Raw genomic sequence first — 20571 nt, 5'->3', positions numbered from 1 at the left:
CCGCGTACCGCAAAAAAAAAAAAAAAAAAGAAAAAATGCCAGTTTCACTTAAGAATATCCTTGGTGAAGCAGTAAAAAGTTTTAATTTTTAAAATATCTACCCTGGTGTGCATGTCTTTTCAGTATTCGGTGTGATTAAATGGAAGTGTGCATAAAGTTCTTCTGCAATCAGCGTACAAGATTCATCTCTAGGAAAAGCACTTGTGTGATTGAGCTGCACGCTAAACTATCTGCTTCTTTATTTTTACTTAAAAGAATGACTGATAGGTAAACTGTAGTTACTTAGACTTGGATGTTTGGCAGACATTTGCTTGAAAATAAGTGAAGTGAGCCTGCCACTCAAGGAAAATAACTATTTGTTGCCAATGATAAAAATATGATCTTTCAAGTGAAAATTAGATTTTTGGAAAACTAGTATCTGCCACCATGGGCTTGCCAGCTTCCCAGTACTTAAAGATTTTTCTGATGAGATTGGTGATGAGATTTAGCAATGTGATTTTTAAAAATACATTGTGTAAGGAAATGTATCAACATTGGGAAGGTCCGTATAAATCATTGAACCAGTGTTTTTCCAGATGACCAATGCATGATGTTACAAATCATGCATGGGTAGGAGATCCATTCAAAGCACAATATGGACCAATGGATTTTTATATAGCAGAGCCAAGAAGTTCACTGATACAGTTTCAGATTCCACATTGCAGCTAACCTTTAGGAATTGCCATTTGTTGCATTTTGGTGTTGAATGAAAGAAGAATATCCATCATTATCTAAAAGGGCCAATAAAATAGTCTTTTCTTTTCCAATTATCTGTGTGAGGCATATTTTCTTCATAAGCGTTAACCAGAACAACATATCACAATGATTGGATGCAGAAGCAGATATGAGAATTCAGCTGGCTTCTCTTAAGCTGGACGTTAAAGAAATTTGCAAAAATGGAAAACAGTGTCACTCTGAATACTGACTTTTTAAAAATTTTTATTTATTTTATTTTTGGCTGCGTTGGGTCTTTACTGCTGTGCGCGGGCTTTCTCTAGTTGCGGTGAGCGGGAGCTACTCTTCGTTGTGGTGCGCGGGCTTCTCACTGCGGTGGCCTCTCCTGTTGCAGAGCACGGGCTCTAGGTGCGCGGGCTTCAGTAGTTGTGGCACGTGAGCTCAGTAGTTGTGGCTCACGTGGGCTCAGTAGTTGTGGCTCACGTGGGCTCAGTAGTTGTGACTCACGGGCTCTAGAGCGCAGGCTCAGTAGTTGTGGTGCACAGGCTTAGTTGCTCCATGGCATGTGGGATCTTCCCGGACCAGGGCTTGAACCCTGTCCCCCGCATTGGCAGGCGGATTCTTAACCACTGTGCCACCAGGGAAGCCCCTGAATACTGACTTTTTCATTTGTTTTAGAAAATAGTTATTTTTCATAAAATTTATTAATATGTAATGGGTTTATTATTTAAAATTAATTTAATAGAGTAAATAAACATTTGTTTTAATTTGTGATATGATAAATATTAATAGATGTAACTCATATAAACAAAGGCTATTTGGAATTCTCAATAATTAAGAATGTAGGTAAGTGGACTGGAGACCAGAGAGTTTGGCAACTGCTATTTTATTTTATTTATTTATTATTGTTATTTTTAATATCTTTATTGGAGTATAATTGCTTTACAATGGTGTGTTAGTTTCTGCTTTATAACAAAGCGAATCAGTTATACATATACATATATCCCCATATCTCTTCCCTCTTGCGTCTCTCCCACCCACCCTCCCTATCCAACCCGTCTAGGGGGTCACAAAACACCGAGCTGATCTCCCTGTGCTATGCGGCTGCTTCCCACTAGCTATCTGTTTTACACTTGGTAGTGTATATGTCCATGCCACTCTCTCACTTTGTCACAGCTTACCCTTCCCCCTCCCCATATCCTCAAGTCCATTCTCTAGTAGGTCTGCATCTTTATTCCCATCCTGCCCTTAGATTCTTCATGACTATTTTTTTTTTGGTTTTTTAGATTCCATATATATGTGTTAGCATATGGTATTGGTTTTTCTCTTTCTGACTTACTTCACTCTGTATGACAGACTCTAGGTCCCTCCACCTCACTATGAATAACTCAATTTCGTTTCTTTTTATGGCTGAGTAATATTCCATTGTATATATGTGCCATATCTTATTTATCCATTCATCTGTTGATGGACCCTTAGGTTGCTTCCATGTCCTGGCTATTGTGAATAGAGCTGCAGTGAACACTGTGGTACATGACACTTTTTGAATTATGATTTTCTCAGGGTATATACCCAGTAGTGAGATTGCTGGGTCATATGGTAGTTCTACTGTTAGTTTTTAAGGAACCTCCATACTGTTTTCCATAGTGGCTGTATCAGTTTACATTCCCAGCAACAGTGCAAGAGGGTTCCCATTTCTCCACACCCTCTCCAGCATTTATTGTTTGTAGATTTTCTGTTGACGGCCATTCTGACTGGTGTGAGGTGATACCACGTTGTAGTTTTGATTTGCATTTCTCTAATGATTAGTGATGTTGAGCATCCTTTCATGTGTTCGTTGGCAATCTGTATATCTTCTTTGGAGAAATGTCTATTTAGGTCTTCTGCCCATTTTTGGATTGGGTTGTTTGTTTCTTTGATATTGAGCTACATGAGCTGCATGTAAATTTTGCAGATTAATCCTTTGTCAGTTGCTTCATTTGCAAATATTTTCTCCCATTCTGAGGGTTGTCTTTTCCTCTTGTTTATGGTTTCCTTTGTTGTGAAAAAGCTTTTAGGTTTCATCAGTTCCCATTTGTTTATTTTTGTTTTTATTTCCATTTCTCTAGGAGGTGGGTCAAAAAGGATCTTGCTGTGATTTATGTCATAGAGTGTTCTGCCTATGTTTTCCTCTAAGAGTTTTATAGTGTCTGTCCTTACAATTAGGTCTTTAATCCATTTTGAGTTTATTTTTGTGTATGGTGTAAAGGAATGTTCTAATTTCATTTTTTTACATGTAGCTGTCCAGTTTTTCCAGCACCACTTATTGAAGAGGCTGTCTTTTCTCCACTGTATATTCTTTCCTCCTTTATCAAAGACAAGGTGACCATATGTGTGTGGGTTTATCTTGGGACTTTCTATCCTGTTCCATTGATCTATATTTCTGTTTTTTGTGCCAGTACCATACTGTCTTGATTACTGTAGCTTTGTAGTATAGTCTGAAGTCAGGGAGCCTGACTCCTCCAGCTCCGTTTTTCTTTTTCAACATTGCTTTGGCTATTTGGGGTCTCTTGTGTTTCCATACAAATTGTGAATTTGTTTCTTCTAGTTCTGTGAAAAATGCCAGTGGTAGTTTGATAGGGATTGCATTGAATCTATAGATTGCTTTGAGTAGTAGAGTCATTTTCACTATGTTGATTCTTCCATTCCAAGAATATGGTATATCTCTCCATCTGTTTGTATCATCTTTATTTTTTATTTATTTTTTTGCATCTTTATTGGAGTATAATTGCTTTACAATGGTGTGTTACTTTCTGCTTTATAACAAAGTGAATCAGTTATACATATGTTCCCATATCTTTTCCCTCTTGTGTCTCCCTCCCTCCCACCCTCGCTATCCCACCCCTCCAGCAACTGCTATTTTAAAGTAACTCATTATCTGTATTATTGAGAAGATTATAGGTTGGTTCCATTGTTTATATATGTGGTTTGTATTATATTGCTGCTGTTTCTGAGAATATTAACTCAGTTTTTTAAAAATTGAAGTATATGGTTGATTTACAATGTCATGTTAGTTTTAGGTGTGCAGCACAGTGATTCAAATATGAATATATGGATGAGATATATAGATAATATATATATTCTTTTTCAGATTATTTTCCCCTTATAGGTTATTACATAATGTTGAGTGTAGTTCCTTGTGCTATACCGTAGGCCCTTGATTAGCTCAATTTTTGTTCAGTTATGTACTGGGAAATATGTAGCAGTCAAGTTAAGTAAAAAGGGAATTCATTGGCTTCATCTGGAATCAGAGCTGGCCTCAGAGTGCTGGATCCAGCGTCACAAGAAGCCAGTATCATCAGGATTCTATCAAGTTAAGTAAAAAGGGAATTCACTGGCTTCGTCTGGAATCAGAGCTGGCCTCAGAGTGCTGGATCCAGGGTCACAAGAAGCCAGTATCATCAGGATTCTATCTCTTGGCTTTGCTTTGCTTTCTGTTAGTTTATGTCTCAGATAGGTGCCAGACTAACTACTCTCAGCTTCAAGTTTAAGCCCAGCAAAGAGCTCCCCGCCCCCCACCCTCTGTAGTTCCAACAAAAGTCCTGGAGCTGTGTTATTAGCCTGACTTGGGTCCTCTCCCATCTTTGAAACAGCTAATGTACCTAAGAGGTAGCTCTGGTTAGTCAGGATTGGGATTGTCCCACCTGTCCAGATTGGGAAATCAGAGTACTGTTATAGAAGGGGAATTATATGCTGGCAGACAAAAAACAGATGTCAACTAGAGGACTTTGTTGATTCTTCTTTTAACAACCTTTAATTTATTCATTCAGAAAAAATGTTAATTTTTAAATAAGATTATTTAAGGTGAAATTGCTGTACCAGTATGACATTTAAATCTAATCCCAATGGGTAAACAAGAAGCACATCTCTAAATTTGTCCCTGTAGTTCATCTTAAAAGTTACCACACAAAAAAAGTTCTTTTTGTTTCTTTGATTGTGTTATTCCCATCTCAGATCTTTATAATCATTAATACCTGCACATGTAATTCTTTATGCTCTTGGAAGTTCTCCTCCAATTGCACTTATTTTGACAAAGCTCAATCTAGGCTGTAACTTGTACTGCACGCAGTTGAACTAATCCTGTGCACCGACCCCTGCCCCCTTCCCCAGCTTGTAAGCCTATGCTTGGAATTTCTTTCTAGTGATACTCTTCACCAGGCCAGGCTTTTTTTTTTTTTTCCTTCCTTGTTAAGCACTCTCAAATATTCCCTTTTTCTTTTTTTTTTTTTTTTGCGGTACACGGGCCTCTCACTGCTGTGGCCTCTCCGGTTGCGGAGCACAGGCTCCAGACACGCAGGCTCAGCGGCCATGGCTCACGGGCCTAGCTGCTCCGCGGCATGTGGGATCCTCCCTGACCGGGGCCCGAACCCGTGGCCCCTGCATCGGCAGGCAGACTCTCAACCACTGCGCCACCAGGGAGGCCCAAATATTCCCATATTTGATCCTTGACCAAAGTATCTATAATTTCTAGAAAATATACCTGTTTTTTTCACATAGTGTAGTCAATAATCCAAAAGTAAACATACATCCAAGAAATAAAAAAATGTCAACATTCATTAAAGTTTATGAATTTCCGTGAGAGCCTCTCAGGTCAGTACTCAGCCTTTTTAATTTTAGAGAGTATTTTAATTATTTTGGCTTTGTAGTCCATGGAGTTGCTTTTAGACCTATGGTCAACTTCAGGTGACAGCTTATGTTTAACAGCAAGGCTAGAGACAAAACACAAAATAGGTAGATATAAGAACAAACCTCTGTTCCTTTTGCTGACTTCCTGCCTCCCGTTACCCCATCGCTGTGGGATGGCTTGTTCTATTATAGCGATTTTATCTAATACCTGTGTGTTGGAGACTTTCAAGTAACCTTAACTTCTCTAATGAGCTCTTCAAACTCAGCATATTTAAAGCTGAATTTGTTACTTAATCTCTTTTAAATCTTTTCTTCTTTCTTTATCATTCTGTTAACCTATCTAGGAAATAGGCCATCTTTTGACTCTCTTCTTTTTACTCCTTATACTTAGTTGACTAAAAAATCTAGTCTGTTCTACCTAGAAACGTCTTACTGGTTCCCCTTTTGTTTCCATTGCCCATGCCCCTAATCTAGGCCCTGTCACTCTTCTGATCACTGTTTCTTGACTGGTCTTCTGTTCCTCTTTGCACAGCTCTTCTCCATGCTCTCACTATAGTTTTCTTTCTAATACAGATCTAATGCTGTTATTCCTCCCCCTCTCTACCAGAAACCTGCTCTAGACAAAACATCTGCACTCTTGTCCCTCTGCTTTTTCCTATGATTTTCCTTCAGCCTGGCAAATTCTTATTCACATGTGGTAGTTGTAAGTACTCTCCCGTCCATATTCTGATGGCTCTCTTCTGGCATATGGTTAATATTTACTTCTCTGTGTCCCTCCCCCACCTTGAAATTAGGCATGGTCCTGGGTTCTCAGCTTGGGCACTAGTGACATTTGGGGCCAGATCATCCTTTGTTGGAGGGGCTGTCCTGTATGTTGTAGGATGTTTAGCAGCGGCCTTGGCCTCCACCCACTAGATACCAGTGTACTGCTCTGCCTTCCACCTCCCCCTTCCAGTTGTGGCAGTCAGCATTGTCTCTAGACATTGCCAAATGTCCCTGGAGGGACAGAGTTGCCCTGGTTGAGAACCACTGGCATGGCCGTGTGACTTGGTCCATCCATTGTGAACAGAAGTGATAGTCAACGTTTAAAAGCCAGTGCATGAGTTACCTATCTTTTCCCCTGCCATTTAAGGACATATGTAGAAATGGAGACTTTGTTAGCCTAATCCATGAGAGATGACAATGAGCAGTGATGGACAGTGCTGTTATGGGCATGTATCTGTGATTGACATATAGTTTATGCAGAAAACAAACCTTTGTTTTAGGCTACTGATATTTGGGAGTTGGTTGTCACTGTGACATAGACTAGCTTAGCCTGACTGTTACATCATGCTAAGACTTAGCTTACCTGTGGATTTTCCATGCATTCCTATTTCCAGATCACTTTAATTCCTACCTCTTTTAGGCATCTGTTACTTAGTGTAATGATATGTTGGATCGTCTGGATCAGTGGTTCTCAGTGGAGTAAGTACTGCCTCTTTAAGAGATGTTGTGGAAGTTACTGGGAGGGGCTTTGGTGCGGGGTGGGGGGGGCGGCTAGGGATGCCATCCTGCACGTGAGAGACTGTGAAGAATTTTTTGCATACCACAACACTTTTAAATGCCCAGAATATTCATGTAGGAGGAAAACGTATAATTAGCCTAGAACCTAACACCATGTTAATATATATTCAGTTTTTGGAAATTAAGCTTCTCTTAATTCATCTCTTTTTTTTTTAATTTTTTTAAAATTATTATTATTTTTTTATTATTTTTTTTTTTTTGCGGTACGCGGGCCTCTCACTGTTGTGGCCCCTCCCGTTGCAGAGCACAGGCTCCGGACGCAGGACGCAGACGCGCAGGCCCAGCGGCCATGGCTCACGGGCCCAGCCGCTCCGCGGCATGTGGGATCTTCCCGGACCGGGGCACGAACCCGTGTCCCCTGCATCGGCAGGCGGACTCTCAACCACTGCACCACCAGGGAAGCCCTGTTTGTTTTTTAAATTAATTTTTATTGGAGTATAGGTGATTTACAATGTTGTATTAGTTTCTACTGTACAGCAAAGTGAATCAGTTATACATATATCCACTCTTTTTTAGATTCTTTTCCCATATAGGTCATTACAGAGTACTGAATAGAGTTTTCTGTGCTATACAGTAGGTTCTTATTAGTTATCTATTTTATATATGTATAGTAGTGTGTACATGTCAATCCCATTAATTCAGTTTAATTGAAGTTTTTTTGTTTGGAACTTTATTGACAGTTAACTATTTTGGAAAATCCACCTCACCAACTGCAATGCCATTGTGCCAAAACAACACACCTGTCTTGGAAGGTCTGAATTTGTAGTTGTCATGTTTATGGTGATTTACTGTATCAGTTCAGGCATCCAACCTCTTTATTATACTTTCTGATTTTGTTGATATGCCTGAGCATTTTTATTGAAATACACACTTCATTATATACTAATCTTTTCCCCCTTTATATTATAATTAGGGCATTGTTAAAATTTTTAAAAAGCGTAAATAGGTTAGAACTTTGTTTCCGGAGAGCTAATGGGGTGATATAAATTATTTGTTATAAAAATGGGGTGGGGCTTCCCTGGTGGCGCAGTGGTTGAGAGTCCACCTGCCGATTCAGGGGACGCGGGTTCGTGCCCCGGTCTGGGAAGATCCCGCATGCCACGGAGCGGCTGGGCCCGTGAGCCATGGCCGCTGAGCCTGCGCGTCCGGAGCCTGTGCTCTGCAACGGGAGGGGCCACAACAGTGAGAGGCCCGCGCACCGCAAAAAAAAAAAAAAAAAAAAAGGGGGTATTCTCAAAAGCAGGGGTCCCCAACCCCCTGGGCCGCACAGCAGGAGGTAAGTGGCAGGTGAGGGTGGGTAGCTTCATCTGCCGCTCTCCATCGCCTCTCCATCGCTCGCATTACAGCCTGAACCTTTCCCTCCCCTCCCCCGTGCATGGAAAAATTGTTTTCCACGAAACCGGTCCCTGGTGCCAAAAAGGTTGGGGAGGGCTGCTGGATAGAGTTGAGAACCACTTTCTGATTATGTGCTACTTGTTTTTTTTATCTGTAGTGCTTTGCTCCTAGCGGATACAGTGTTTGCTGAATTGGCCAATTTATGGTCCCCAGATTGCTTTTATATCCTGTTGCATTTGATCACCATAGCCAGTCTATAAACTTGGCAAGGCAGATATTGTTTCCATTTTATAGATAAGAGAATTGAAAGAGAGGTTAACTTGCCTAATCATGCTGCTAGAGCTTTGATTAGAATATATAATTTTGTTTATACCAGTCCAGTGCCCTTGTCTACTATCATTCCATACCACTCTTTACAAAATTATAATCTAGAGCTATTTAATGTAGAACAACACCTATATACCCCTGCGGGTATTATTTTTTATACAAGGAACTTTTTTTTTTTTTATTGCAAGGAACTTTTAAATTATGTTTCAGGCACTTGTGGTCATAGGAATATTTCCACTAGTGTTCAGAGAAATGTGCAATTAAAACAGTTTCTGAGAAACTGTTAGGGCCAAAAATAGCTTAAATTTTAGAGATGATAACATCCAACAGGGAGATTGTGATGAAATAGTTACAAACACTTTAATTACATTATAAATTGGAACAAATCTTTTGGAATATAATATCAGAAAATGATTTCAACGACATAAGCATTTGCATTCTTCAAAATTTGTTGCAAGGAAATGACACCAAATAAAAAAGCTGTAGTCAACTTGCAATCATTTGCCTGGTATATGAAAGGAACTGTGTACTGTACTAGGATTTTTAAGATGGGAAGGTGTTGCTGTTTTCTTCTAAACTTACGGCAACAGGGTGTGAAACAAATACATAATCAAACAACTATAATATAATGTGTTGTAATTGGGGTGTGTTTTTAATTTGATGGAGGCATCAGGTAATATACTAGGGTACATAGTAAACACACCAGGGAAGTAATTCTCCTTCAGGATTGTGGGGAGAGGAGACTGTGTTAGGGGAAACTCTTGGAGAAATTGAGACATTTAAGCTGCACTTTGAAGAATGGCTAGGACTTCACCAAGTAGATAAAATAGGACTGGATATTTTAGGCAAAAGAAATAGCCTGAGCATGAATCTGAAAGCACATGCAGAAATGCATTCATTTAACAATAAGAAACGGTTATATGTCCTAGGAATTGGGCATATAATGATGACTAAGACGAGTACAGTCCCTGTCCCTGAAAGCTTTTGAAGTCTAGAAATTATAATTTTGAGGTTGGCATTCTGAGATTTCAAACTGGTGATTCTCTTGGGCCAGATGTGAGTTGAAGGTGTGTTTGGTTTGGCATACACAGTGGTTGCTCTTTCTCCTTCCTTCCTTCCCTTTCCCTACAGGTGTGTTGCCAATACTTATTTTTGACATATAAATAGGCATTGAAGATGTGGCAGCTCAAATGCCACTTCTGCCGGAAGTGAGTAGCAGCTATTCACTTTATTTATTTATTTGGCTGTGCCGGGTCTTAGTTGTGGCATCCGGGATCTTTTTTAGTTGTGGCATGTGGGATCTAGTTCCCCTGACCAGGGATCGAACCCAGGCCCCCTGCATTGATTTTTTTGTCAAATTTTCTTTGACAAATTTTAATAGGAGAAAATGCAGAAAAATACATAATGTGTTTTAGGAAAATCTCTTTTTAAAACAATTAAACATTTTAGTATTCAGAGAGTAGCTGCTTTTTACTAAACATTAATATAGATTTTTCACTTTGTACGCTCTCCTTTTAATCCATGTTCAGAGAGAATTTAAGTAACTTAATTTGTCCCACTACTTAGTGTGAGAGCTAGGATTCTAATCCAGATCTCTAACTCCAAAACCTACCAGGCAGGTAATCTTTGGTTATCTGGAAAGTGTACCCTCAGCATGTGGGCAAGTGGTTAAGTATTCAAAGGTATAAGAAAAACTGCTTTTTCTCTGCCTAGGGCAGGCGTTTATGTAAAACAGGTAACAATAGAGGGGAACACATGTTAAATAGCAAGTGATATAAATTTAAAGGAAGCCCAAAACTACAGCAGTGTCTGGTAGAATAGAAATTGATAGAAATGACTAAGATAAAGAATCATGTAACTTTGTGAGAGAATGTAGGGGGTAGTCAAAGAAAGAGGTAGGTCAAAGATGATTTACCAAGCTTTCCAACGCTGGGTAATTGAGTGGAGTTTAAGCTGTACAAGTAAAGGTCGTCAGAAGAGGAACAGGTTTTGGTAGGGACTGATGAGTTAGTTTTATTAATTTGGTCGTGGAGGGTAGGCTTTTAAAATTCAAGTAAATAGCCGAAGAAAATAAAAGCAAAATAAGCATGGAATGCAACACCATCAACAAACAAATGAAAAACAACCTGGCATAAGTACAGCCTCCACTCCTGCTTTATCTCACTTATTCTTAGGCTGATGGCCTTTTCTTATTCCATGTGAGATTTTGAGGTTAGATAAGTTAGTTTGTGTTATGAATGTTGAATGGATTTTTAATTAATATTCATTTTCTATATTTTAATTTTTTTGAAAATAATTTACCCTATTGCTTTTATGGGTAAAATCTTTTGAGGAATTTAGTGGTCTCTCTTTTTTAAAAATAATAACTTTATTGATATATAATTCACATACTATAAAATTCACTCTTTTAGAGTGTATGATTTGATGGTTTTCACTATAGTGACAGAGTTGTACAACCATCCATTTTAGAACATTTTCATCACTCCCAAAAGAAACTCCATACCCATTAGCAGTCACTCCTCCTCCCCCCCACCAGCCTTTGGCAACCACTAATCTACTTTTTGTTTTGGTCATTTGCCTGTTCTGAATATTTTATATAAATGGGATTATACAACATGTGGCCTTTTGTGACTGGCTTCTTTCACCTAACATGTTTTCCAGATTCATCCATGTTGAAGCAAATATCAGTACTTCATTCATTTTTATGACTGGATAATATTGCATTGTATAGACATACTCATTTATACATCCGTCAGTTGAGGGGCATTTGGATTATATTTATGGCTATTATAAGATACTGCTGTGAACATAGGTTTCTGGTAATTTTGGATGGAATTACTAAGGGTGGGATTGCTGGGTTATATGGTAACTCCGTGTTTAACATTTCGAGGAATTGTCAGACTACTTTCCAAGATGGCTGTACCATTTTGCAGTCCCACCAGCAACATATGAGGGTTCCATTTTCTCCACTTTCTGGCCAATACTTTTTTTAAAAAAAAATATTTATTTATTGGCTGTGTTGGGTCTTAGTTGCGGCACACGGGATCTTTCGTTGCAGTGAGTGGGCTTTTCGTTGTGGCGTGCAGGCTTCTCTCTAGCTGTGACGCGGGCTCCAGAGCGTGTGGTCTCTATAGTTGTGGCACTTGAGCTCTCTAGTTGTGGCGTGCACGCTTAGTTGCCCTGCAGCATGTGGAATCTTAGTTCCCCGACCAGGGATTGAACTGGTGTCCCCTGCATTGCAAGACGGATTCTTAACCACTGGACCACTAGGGAAGTCCCTCGCCAGTACTTTTTTTGTCTATTCTTTTGATTTATCCAACCTAGTGGATGTGAAGTGGTATCTCTTTGTAGTTTCGATTTGCAATTCAGTAATGACTAATGATACTGAGTACCTTTCATGTGCTTATTGGCCATTCTTCTTTGGGGAAATGAGTATTAGAATCCTTTGCCCATTTAAAAATTATTCATCTTTTTATTGTTGTCAGTGGTCTCTTATAACAAAGTTGTGTGTTGTTAACTGATAAACAGTATTTGGTACCAGGTGATGGTGAATTTTTCATGTGTAGTGATAGACTTTTAGGTTTAGCTAGTTGTTGATCAAGAATATTTTAAAGTGCTGGTCTTCATAAGTAATCTTTTTAAGAAGTTGTGTTAAGATTTTATTTTAGGGTGTAGTACAGTCGACAAGACTTGATTGAACATACTTCTATAATAATGAGAAGGCCTAACTTTAACATTTTGGGAATGTCAAAAACAGCAACATTTTAATTAAGTCATTTAAAATGCTAAGCACCACATTTTAATTACGTCCATTCAGTCTTTGACTTAACTGGAGCAATTCCATCTTTTCCCAAGAAATTGAATCTAGTTTGTGAAATGTGTTCTAATATCTGTCTCTCTCTCTCTCTCTTTTTTTTTTTTAGGTTATCCTGAATACCACATGTCTAATAATTTTCATTGCAACGTTAGCCGTTGTTTTTCACTGCCTCCAAAAGATCAAAATTGCTCCGGAAATTGGAAACATATTTGATTTAAAAGAAATAACTAACAAATGGACAATATGTCTATTACGAATACACCAACAAGTAATGATGCCTGTCTGAGCATTGTACATAGTTTGATGTGCCATAGACAAGGTGGAGAGAGTGAAACATTTGCAAAAAGAGCAATTGAAAGTTTGGTAAAGAAACTGAAGGAGAAAAAAGATGAATTGGATTCTTTAATAACAGCTATAACTACAAATGGAGCTCACCCTAGCAAATGTGTTACCATACAGAGAACATTGGATGGAAGGCTTCAGGTTAGTCTTGTTCTAGAGGCTTTTCTGTATCTTCGGTAGTGGCAGATTTTTACAAATTCTTTTTTCCTCTTAAGTTACTATGGGAAATCTAATGCTTGCTCTGTCTCTTTAGATATCATAGTACATCCTGTACCAGTACATATTATGGGAATATATGGAAGAATGTATCTTTCATACAACAGAGATATAGCTTAAAAGTTTTTAAATGTTTTGACTAAAAAAAATGTTCTGTGTAGAAAATTTGGAAAATAAAAATCAGAAGAAAAGCCACATCTTTAGTAACTTGGTATTCATCCTTTTTTTTTTTTTTTTGGTATTATATGCACATTTAAAAAACTGAGTTATATTCAGTTCTTTTATAATTTAGAAATCTGATATTGTATGTTTGGTACTTTTCATATGAAAAACAATCCAGAAGAATTCAAGCATACTTTTAACACTTGCGGGGTTAAAAACTTACATTTACAAATTTTCTTTACCTTTTATTTTCACTGATCAGATTTTTCATATAGAACTACATAATACACCTCCTGTATTTAATAGTTTTAAAGAAACATATAGAAAGCTTATATTGTTAGATTTAAAATTTTTATTTCTAGATTTTAGGCACGGTTTCTTCTTCAAACTCGTACTTTTTTTTGCATTTTTAAAACCTGAGCATAAGCCTTGAAATCATACCTAAGTTTATTGCTTTGTGACCACAGCCAAGTAAGTTATTTTGAGCTTTAGTTTTTCTCATTTAAGAAATGGGGATTATAATACTGACTCTGTAGGACTGTAAGGATTAAATGAGAACATATAAAGTGCCTTGTATAACATGTGCTGTATAACTGATGCTCAATAAATGTTCATTTATTTTTCTTAGGTGGCTGGTCGTAAAGGATTTCCTCATGTGATCTATGCCCGTCTCTGGAGGTGGCCTGATCTTCACAAAAACGAATTAAAACATGTTAAATATTGTCAGTATGCATTTGACTTAAAATGTGATAGTGTCTGTGTGAATCCATATCACTATGAACGAGTTGTATCACCTGGAATTGGTAAGTAGACTTTGCTTTTATGCTTAGAAGCACAAAGGGAAAGGATCTCAATAGTGTTTTAATTTTTCTCAGTTAAATTACAGATTTGGAGATAGCCCAGGACTTCAACTAAGGTTAAAGAATCAGACATTTTTAATGAAATACAAATATTTAAATTTGAATTCAGAACAAACTTGTATTTTGACTGCTAAAACTAAGTATGCATAGTTGATATTTTGTCCACTTAGAACATTGTTTTTGAAAAATAAGATGGAAAGCATTTATGCATTGTTAGATAGCATTTATACTACTATTCTTGAATTGAAATTGTTCATGGAATTTTTGAATCCCTGGCTTAAATTTACATTATGTTATTTTAAATATAATGGAAACTATTTTCATGCTAATGATTAATGTTTTATTTTCTTTTCCCCTTTAAAAATTTAAGATCTCTCAGGATTAACACTGCAGAGTAATGGTAGGTAATTCGTTTCTTGTAACTTTCTCTTTTCTTTTACCCCATCCTCTTTATTCTTTATTGACCCAGAACTAGTTTGTGTGGGCGCTGGTAACATTGACAAGAAAAAAATTACTGCTTTGGAAATGTAGATCTGGGGGGGGGCATTCATCAGCATTTAAAACTGGATTTAAATAGGCTGTTGGCTCTTTGGCTTTGAACTGCTGTTTATGACCGAAAGTAGTCTAAAAAATATGATAGGGGAACATAAAACATACAAAAGAAGAATAGATTTTGAATTGGTAAAAACTGGCTATTTTGGAAGAAAATCTCACAGAGCCAGTTTATTTTTTTATTGTTTTGAAAATCCTCAAAGTATTTATTTTAATTTAAATGGATATAAATAACCTCTGATAATTTAGAATCATGTGTAATATAGTTTAAAAACACCAAAATTGTCATTTTTCTTCATTTCAGCCTAACTTATTTTTATGAATGGTAATTTTATGAAGGACTTAAAACTGTGTACTATATTAATTTTTTTGTCTTGTTACATTTTGAGTAACTAAAACAAGGCTACTTTAAAGTATCTGCCAATCACAGATGTTCTAATTCTATTTTTAAAAGGAAAGAGTGTTTTGAGGTGGGGAAATGTAACATATGGGAGGTGTTTTTTGTGTGTAATATTTGAGAACAGAGGTCTCTTAAAACTTTAGCTCTGTTTCTTGGAACATGTTAATGAACTGAAATTTCTGTAAGAACTAATTAATTTGCAGAGAAATTCTGATAAAAGAGCCACTGTCATCTTAGTAAGGTGTGCCATTGTTTTGAAGGCAAATTAGTGGCTCAGCACCTCTTTTGTTGCAGAATCTTAAGAGATGGGCCAGAAATATCTGACATTAAAATTTAGGAAGAGCATGGAAGTCTACTTGTTTTTATTCTCCACTTCTCTTCCATGTCAGTAATAATAAAGGAAGACTCTAGTGCCTTTTCATACTTGTTAAGGGTTAGTTGGTTTCTGAGAACAGTGGGCTGATAAGGGAAGCTGTTGTGGTGGTCTGAGAAGGGTAGCTTTAAGATTGATTGGGTAAAACCCAGTCTCTTCACCACACAGACGTTGATATCATATCACCTCTTTTTGAAAGTAAACACCCTTCAGATTTTCACCATTCTTCATCTGTGTTTTTGGAGAATGAAAGCTTTTAGCTCAGTGGGTGTTAGGGGTTGGGCAGCTGTAGTGATAACTATATCAGAATTTTCCTAGGGGCGTGGTTGTGAGGAGATCTGATTCTGAAGACTCATTACACTGCTTCCTGTCCGAAAATACTGCTGTTAGGAGTACCTGTTATTGATGGGCTTGTGTGGGTTGATAGCCCCTTTTAGTTGCTCTAGCCCTATATTCAGCCTTATGGATCCCCCTAGTGGTGGCTATGTAAAGGCTGGCTTCAGTGACTTCTTTCCTTAGAAAACAACAGGTGTTTCTCACAGGGCCTTTTAGATTTGGACAAAGAAATAATATAAGGCCAGGTAGTTAAAAGTTAAGCAGATTCCTTCACTTTTGAGTTGGGATCTTGGTGGTAATCATTTCCAGCCTGTCTCATCTCTCTCGTGAAACTTTCCATGACCACATTGACTTGTGTGTTGATTTTAACAAATATTTAATGAGCATGTATTGCCTGGTACTGTGTTAGGTTCCAGGGACGATAAGATAAATAAGGTATGTTTTCTCCCCTTGAGGGAGCTCATAGTCTAGTGGAGGAAAGAAAAGGTAAATAAGACAGTGACAGTACCATCAGACAAGCTGTGACCTGCTTGCTGGTGGTAATAAAGAACAGAGACCTAGGATGAGCTCAGTGTCTTCAGCTTTTCTGTCTGCTATGTGTTCTTTACTCCTCACAGAACATTTTACAATCTCTATATACAGGTATGTCCGCTCTAAGGGTATGGTTAAATCATAATAGCTAACACTTTCTAAGTATTTATTTTGTGTCAAAATAATTTACAAATATTGTCTCATCATTCTCATAATACTCCTACATGGTAGATGGCATTATTTACATTTTATCAGATGTAGAGACTGGTGCCTGGAGAGGTCAAGGAACTTGCCCAAGATTAGACAGCTAGGAGGGGCTGGAGTAATGTGTGCTCACTATTAGATATTTAAACAATAGAAAAATATCATAAAAGACTGTAAGCTCTGTGAGGGCAGTGATCTTTCTTTTGTTTACTGTTGTATCCCAAGTGCTAGAACAGTACCTGGAACATAGGTGCTCAATAAATATTTTTTCAGTGAATTAATTTGTTGAATGCTAGTCCATAAAGAGAAATACTTAACAGTTTGGTGTCTGTTTCCTGGACTTTAAAAATATATACTATATGTTTTTTTCAATCTTATTTTTTTGAATAGGCAATACATGGTCCATAAATCAAAATACTATAAAAAGGTATACAGTGAAAAGAAGTGCTCCCACCCCTGTCCCCATTCCCCCCTACCTCAGGTAATCACTTTTTTTAGTTTCTGGTGTTTCCTTCCAGGGTTTCTTTGTGCAAAAATACATGTATTATTTCCCTTCTTTCTTACACAAAAAGCGTATTGTGCACCGTACTGGACCTTGCTTTTTCACTTATAGGATTTTTTAAACATGAGTATGATCATAGTGTACAGTAGTGTTTTATAACCTACCTTTTTTCTCTTGGCAAAAGTATATTGCAGACATCTATCCTTGTTGATACCCAGTTTTACCTAAGAAACTTATGTTTTAAGTTATTTGATTAAAGAGACCTGTAGACTGGTAGAAGTCCCAAACTTACACTTGGGAAGGTTTAACCAACATATTAGGCAAGAAAAAGTTATGAGGCATAACTGTTTAAAAGCAGAATTCAGTTGTTATTTTCAAATCTTTCTTTCTTTTTTTTTTGAGGGGTGTGCTGCGTCATGTGGCTTGTGGGATCTTAGTTCCCGACCAGGGATTGATTGAACCCGGGCCACAGCAGTGAAAGCACCGAGTCCTAACCACTGGACCACCAGGGAATGCCCAGAATTCAGTTGTTATGATTGCCCATTAAGCCAAAGTGTCAACTGAAAAGCAGAAATAATGAGTATCAAGTTGACCAGCTATATCCTCAAATGAGTAACTTTCTCCTTATGTACTAGCAATACCGATATCTTGGTCAAAAGATCCCAGTCGCTATAAACAGCAAAGAACCCTAAAATTTTCAAGAATTTAATAGAGATGTCAGGATCTATGTGCAGAAAATCATAGGACTTTGTTGAAGAGTATGATTTTTAAGAAACTGAATAAATACAGTCATACCCGCTTTATGTCTCAAATGATTTTTTCTTTGCATTTTTATAATTTGGCCAACATTAGTGGTGAGTGGTTAGATCCACTTTTTTTACTGACATATAATGATATGTTAAGCTCCTTTTGGTTATCTCTTTGTTTCCATAGAATTTTCTAAAGAGAAACTCTTTGTAGTGGGATTTATGGGTCTTAAAAATATCAGCGTCTTCATTACTTTTGATGCATGAGAAAGCCCTTTAAGAGATTGTATGTGGAAGTCTGAACAATAGATTATTATTACCTCTTTGAAATATTCTCAGTTTAATAAAAAAGTAGCTGTGTAACTAGTTAGTATTTATGTGTAATGGATTTTTTCAAAGATTAACAGAGAAAGATAAGGAGCATTATATGCTGATTCTCAATGGAAAAGAGAATGTCTTTTTGTGGACTGTTAACTGCTCTAAGAAAAGAACCTAGTGTTAGAGTTCAACTGATTATAAAATTCTAGGGTAGTGTTAGTTCAGATGCAGTAAAGCGTTGTTTGCTAAAGATAAAAAGCAAACCCCAAAACTGTAGCCTAAAAAAATGGGGAGGTTCTGGGCAAGAGAAGCATTGATTATTGTAAGTGCAGCTTCAATTTTCCTTTTTTTCCTCACAACAAAGCCAACTAATTATTCCCTGGTTTGTTCAAGAAAAGGTGTTATATCAGCTAGAGCCTAGCTTTGCTATTAAGGTGTAACCACGTAGGCGAAAGATGTTGTTTATCGAGTTTTTTCACACTACATATTTATCAAACATCATTATTTGGATTGGGTTTCTAGAAGGAAATTTCAGTTTGACTTACCATTTGGGATTTTTCTGCTCATTCTGATCTTTTAGGGGACATTCAGTATACTTCACTTTCAAAGAATATGTTACTAAACAGTAATTCTAGATCTGGAATTGGATAGCTGTCAGATCCCACTCATATTTTTACACCGTGAAATTAGCAAAAAGATTAAAAAAAGTAATTACTTGATCTCAATTTGGTCGTCTTAACTAGGTAAATATTTTCCCCAGCCACTTGATTTTTTGTCTACTTTATTCTATGTATTTAAGGTGATGATTACTTTTAGATTATTAATCAAGAAACTAAAAATACCTCTTTAGGACTATTGCTGGAGGTTGTTGGAATATGGTCTACCTTCAGATTTCAAGGAGTCAGTCAGATTGATCTGATGCCACTACCTCTAAATAAATAGCTTTTGCTGATAGAATAGTATGCTTTAAAAATAGTACTAGAAAATTCTGAGTTAGACTGATACACACTATAGTTGATTTAAGGTGTTGTTATATTAGTTATAAGATTTTTTTTTTTCTGGGAATAGAAGCTTATAAGATTTTAAAATATGTTTGCTTTTCTGTATAGCTCCACCTAGTATGTTGGTGAAGGATGAATATGTTCATGACTTTGAGGGACAGCCATCATTATCCACTGAAGGGCATTCAATTCAAACCATCCAGCATCCACCAAGTAATCGTGCATCGACGGAGACCTACAGCACCCCAGCTCTCTTAGCCCCATCTGAGTCTAACGCTACCAGCACCACCAACTTTCCCAACATTCCTGTGGCTTCCACAAGTGAGTTGTAGAGTCAGATGTAGTCAGCAAGATGAATTTTCCTAACCATTAAATATTTATAGGTAACCACTTGGAGGAAACCTCCAACAGAGTATCTTTCATAGGTAAACAAGCATTAAATAGGTTTTTGAGTTGTCCTGGAAAAAAATGGTGTTTGTAATTTATTTAAATGTTCTTATGTTGATGTATAGTCACTTGGAATTTAAGTAATGATTTAAATTAATGGTGTAATTTGTACTTTATTACACGCAGAAGTAAGAAGTCTCTTAAGCTTTCAGATCTATTTTAGAGAAATATTTAAGTTACCAACAAGTAGTTTTGAACCAAGAGGTTTATAAAAATCTTTGTTAATGGAATTGCAAGCTTTCCTCTAATCAGTATTTTTATTTTGCTGTATCTGGCAGAATATTACTTTATAATAGTCATCTCAGTCTCCAGTTGTGCAAACTTAGAAAAAGGAATCTTGACAAATTGGTTAGTAACAAACATATAACCCTCAAGATAGATGTTAAGTATTTTAGTCAACTTTGAAATAAAGCTAAATTCTGTGTATCTAACTTTATTTTATTTTTTTTCTAACAAGTCTGTTTTCAAAAGATTCTTCCCATTAAAGAGGTGCTCACCTTCTCTGCCATGTCATGGAGGCAGAGTGCTATTAGGTCCAGATTTTCTTGGGGCCTGGTCAAGGAAATAATGACCTTATTTTCATAGCCACCAAAGGTTGGACAGTTTTCAACTTGGCAAGTTGAGTGGCCTTCTTTTTGTTTTTAAATTAATCACAGAACAGGGTCTTCCCATTTGTATTGTATTATTTGTACCTGCTTGCTAAGGAGATTGTATCTAAGCCCACATCAGCAGTGAATTGTTGATAGATCTGGACTGATACTTGTTAGTTGCTATCAAAGGAAGCATTATTCTGTTTAATATCAGATCAGATTCAACATAGAAAGTTGATCTTTGGAATAAGATCAAAGGACTGATTTCTGTAGGACTGATTTCTACAATTGAGTTTCAAATAAAGTATACCAAATTTCCCCCTCTTTAATTCATTTTACCTCTTCACACAATATCTTTTGGATTTGCTACATGAGATGACAGTCTCACTATAGACAGCATATTCCAAGTGGGCCATATAGGTTAAACACAAACTTGGGAACCTGAATCTTTAACCACTTGGTGCTTCTGTTATCTGTCTACTCTTTATTCACTAATTTGGGAATATAGTTGACAGAGTTGGTTGGGAAGGAGAATAAAAGAAGGTACGTTACAGCCACTTGAGCATAGAT

General features: G+C 37.1%; 1 protein-coding gene across 2 annotated transcripts in view; it reads left to right on the top strand.

The window, feature by feature from the left end:
* The window catches only part of SMAD4 (SMAD family member 4), a 60602-nt gene that overhangs the window by 5946 nt on the left and 34085 nt on the right, over nt 1-20571 (top strand). For both annotated transcript variants that reach the window (XR_013831197.1, XM_079941926.1), the window contains exons 2-5: nt 12528-12904; nt 13770-13944; nt 14372-14401; nt 19073-19285. Coding sequence is in view for 1 of the 2 variants with exons in the window: in XM_079941926.1 (XP_079798052.1) it covers nt 12656-12904; nt 13770-13944; nt 14372-14401; nt 19073-19285 (667 nt within the window). In the remaining variant the exon portion in view is untranslated. The remainder of the gene's footprint in view (nt 1-12527; nt 12905-13769; nt 13945-14371; nt 14402-19072; nt 19286-20571) is intronic.

This window comes from Stenella coeruleoalba, assembly GCF_951394435.1.
Source record: "Stenella coeruleoalba genome assembly, chromosome: 14".
Classification (NCBI taxonomy): domain Eukaryota; kingdom Metazoa; phylum Chordata; class Mammalia; order Artiodactyla; family Delphinidae; genus Stenella; species Stenella coeruleoalba.
This window is presented reverse-complemented; position numbering and strand designations above follow the sequence as displayed.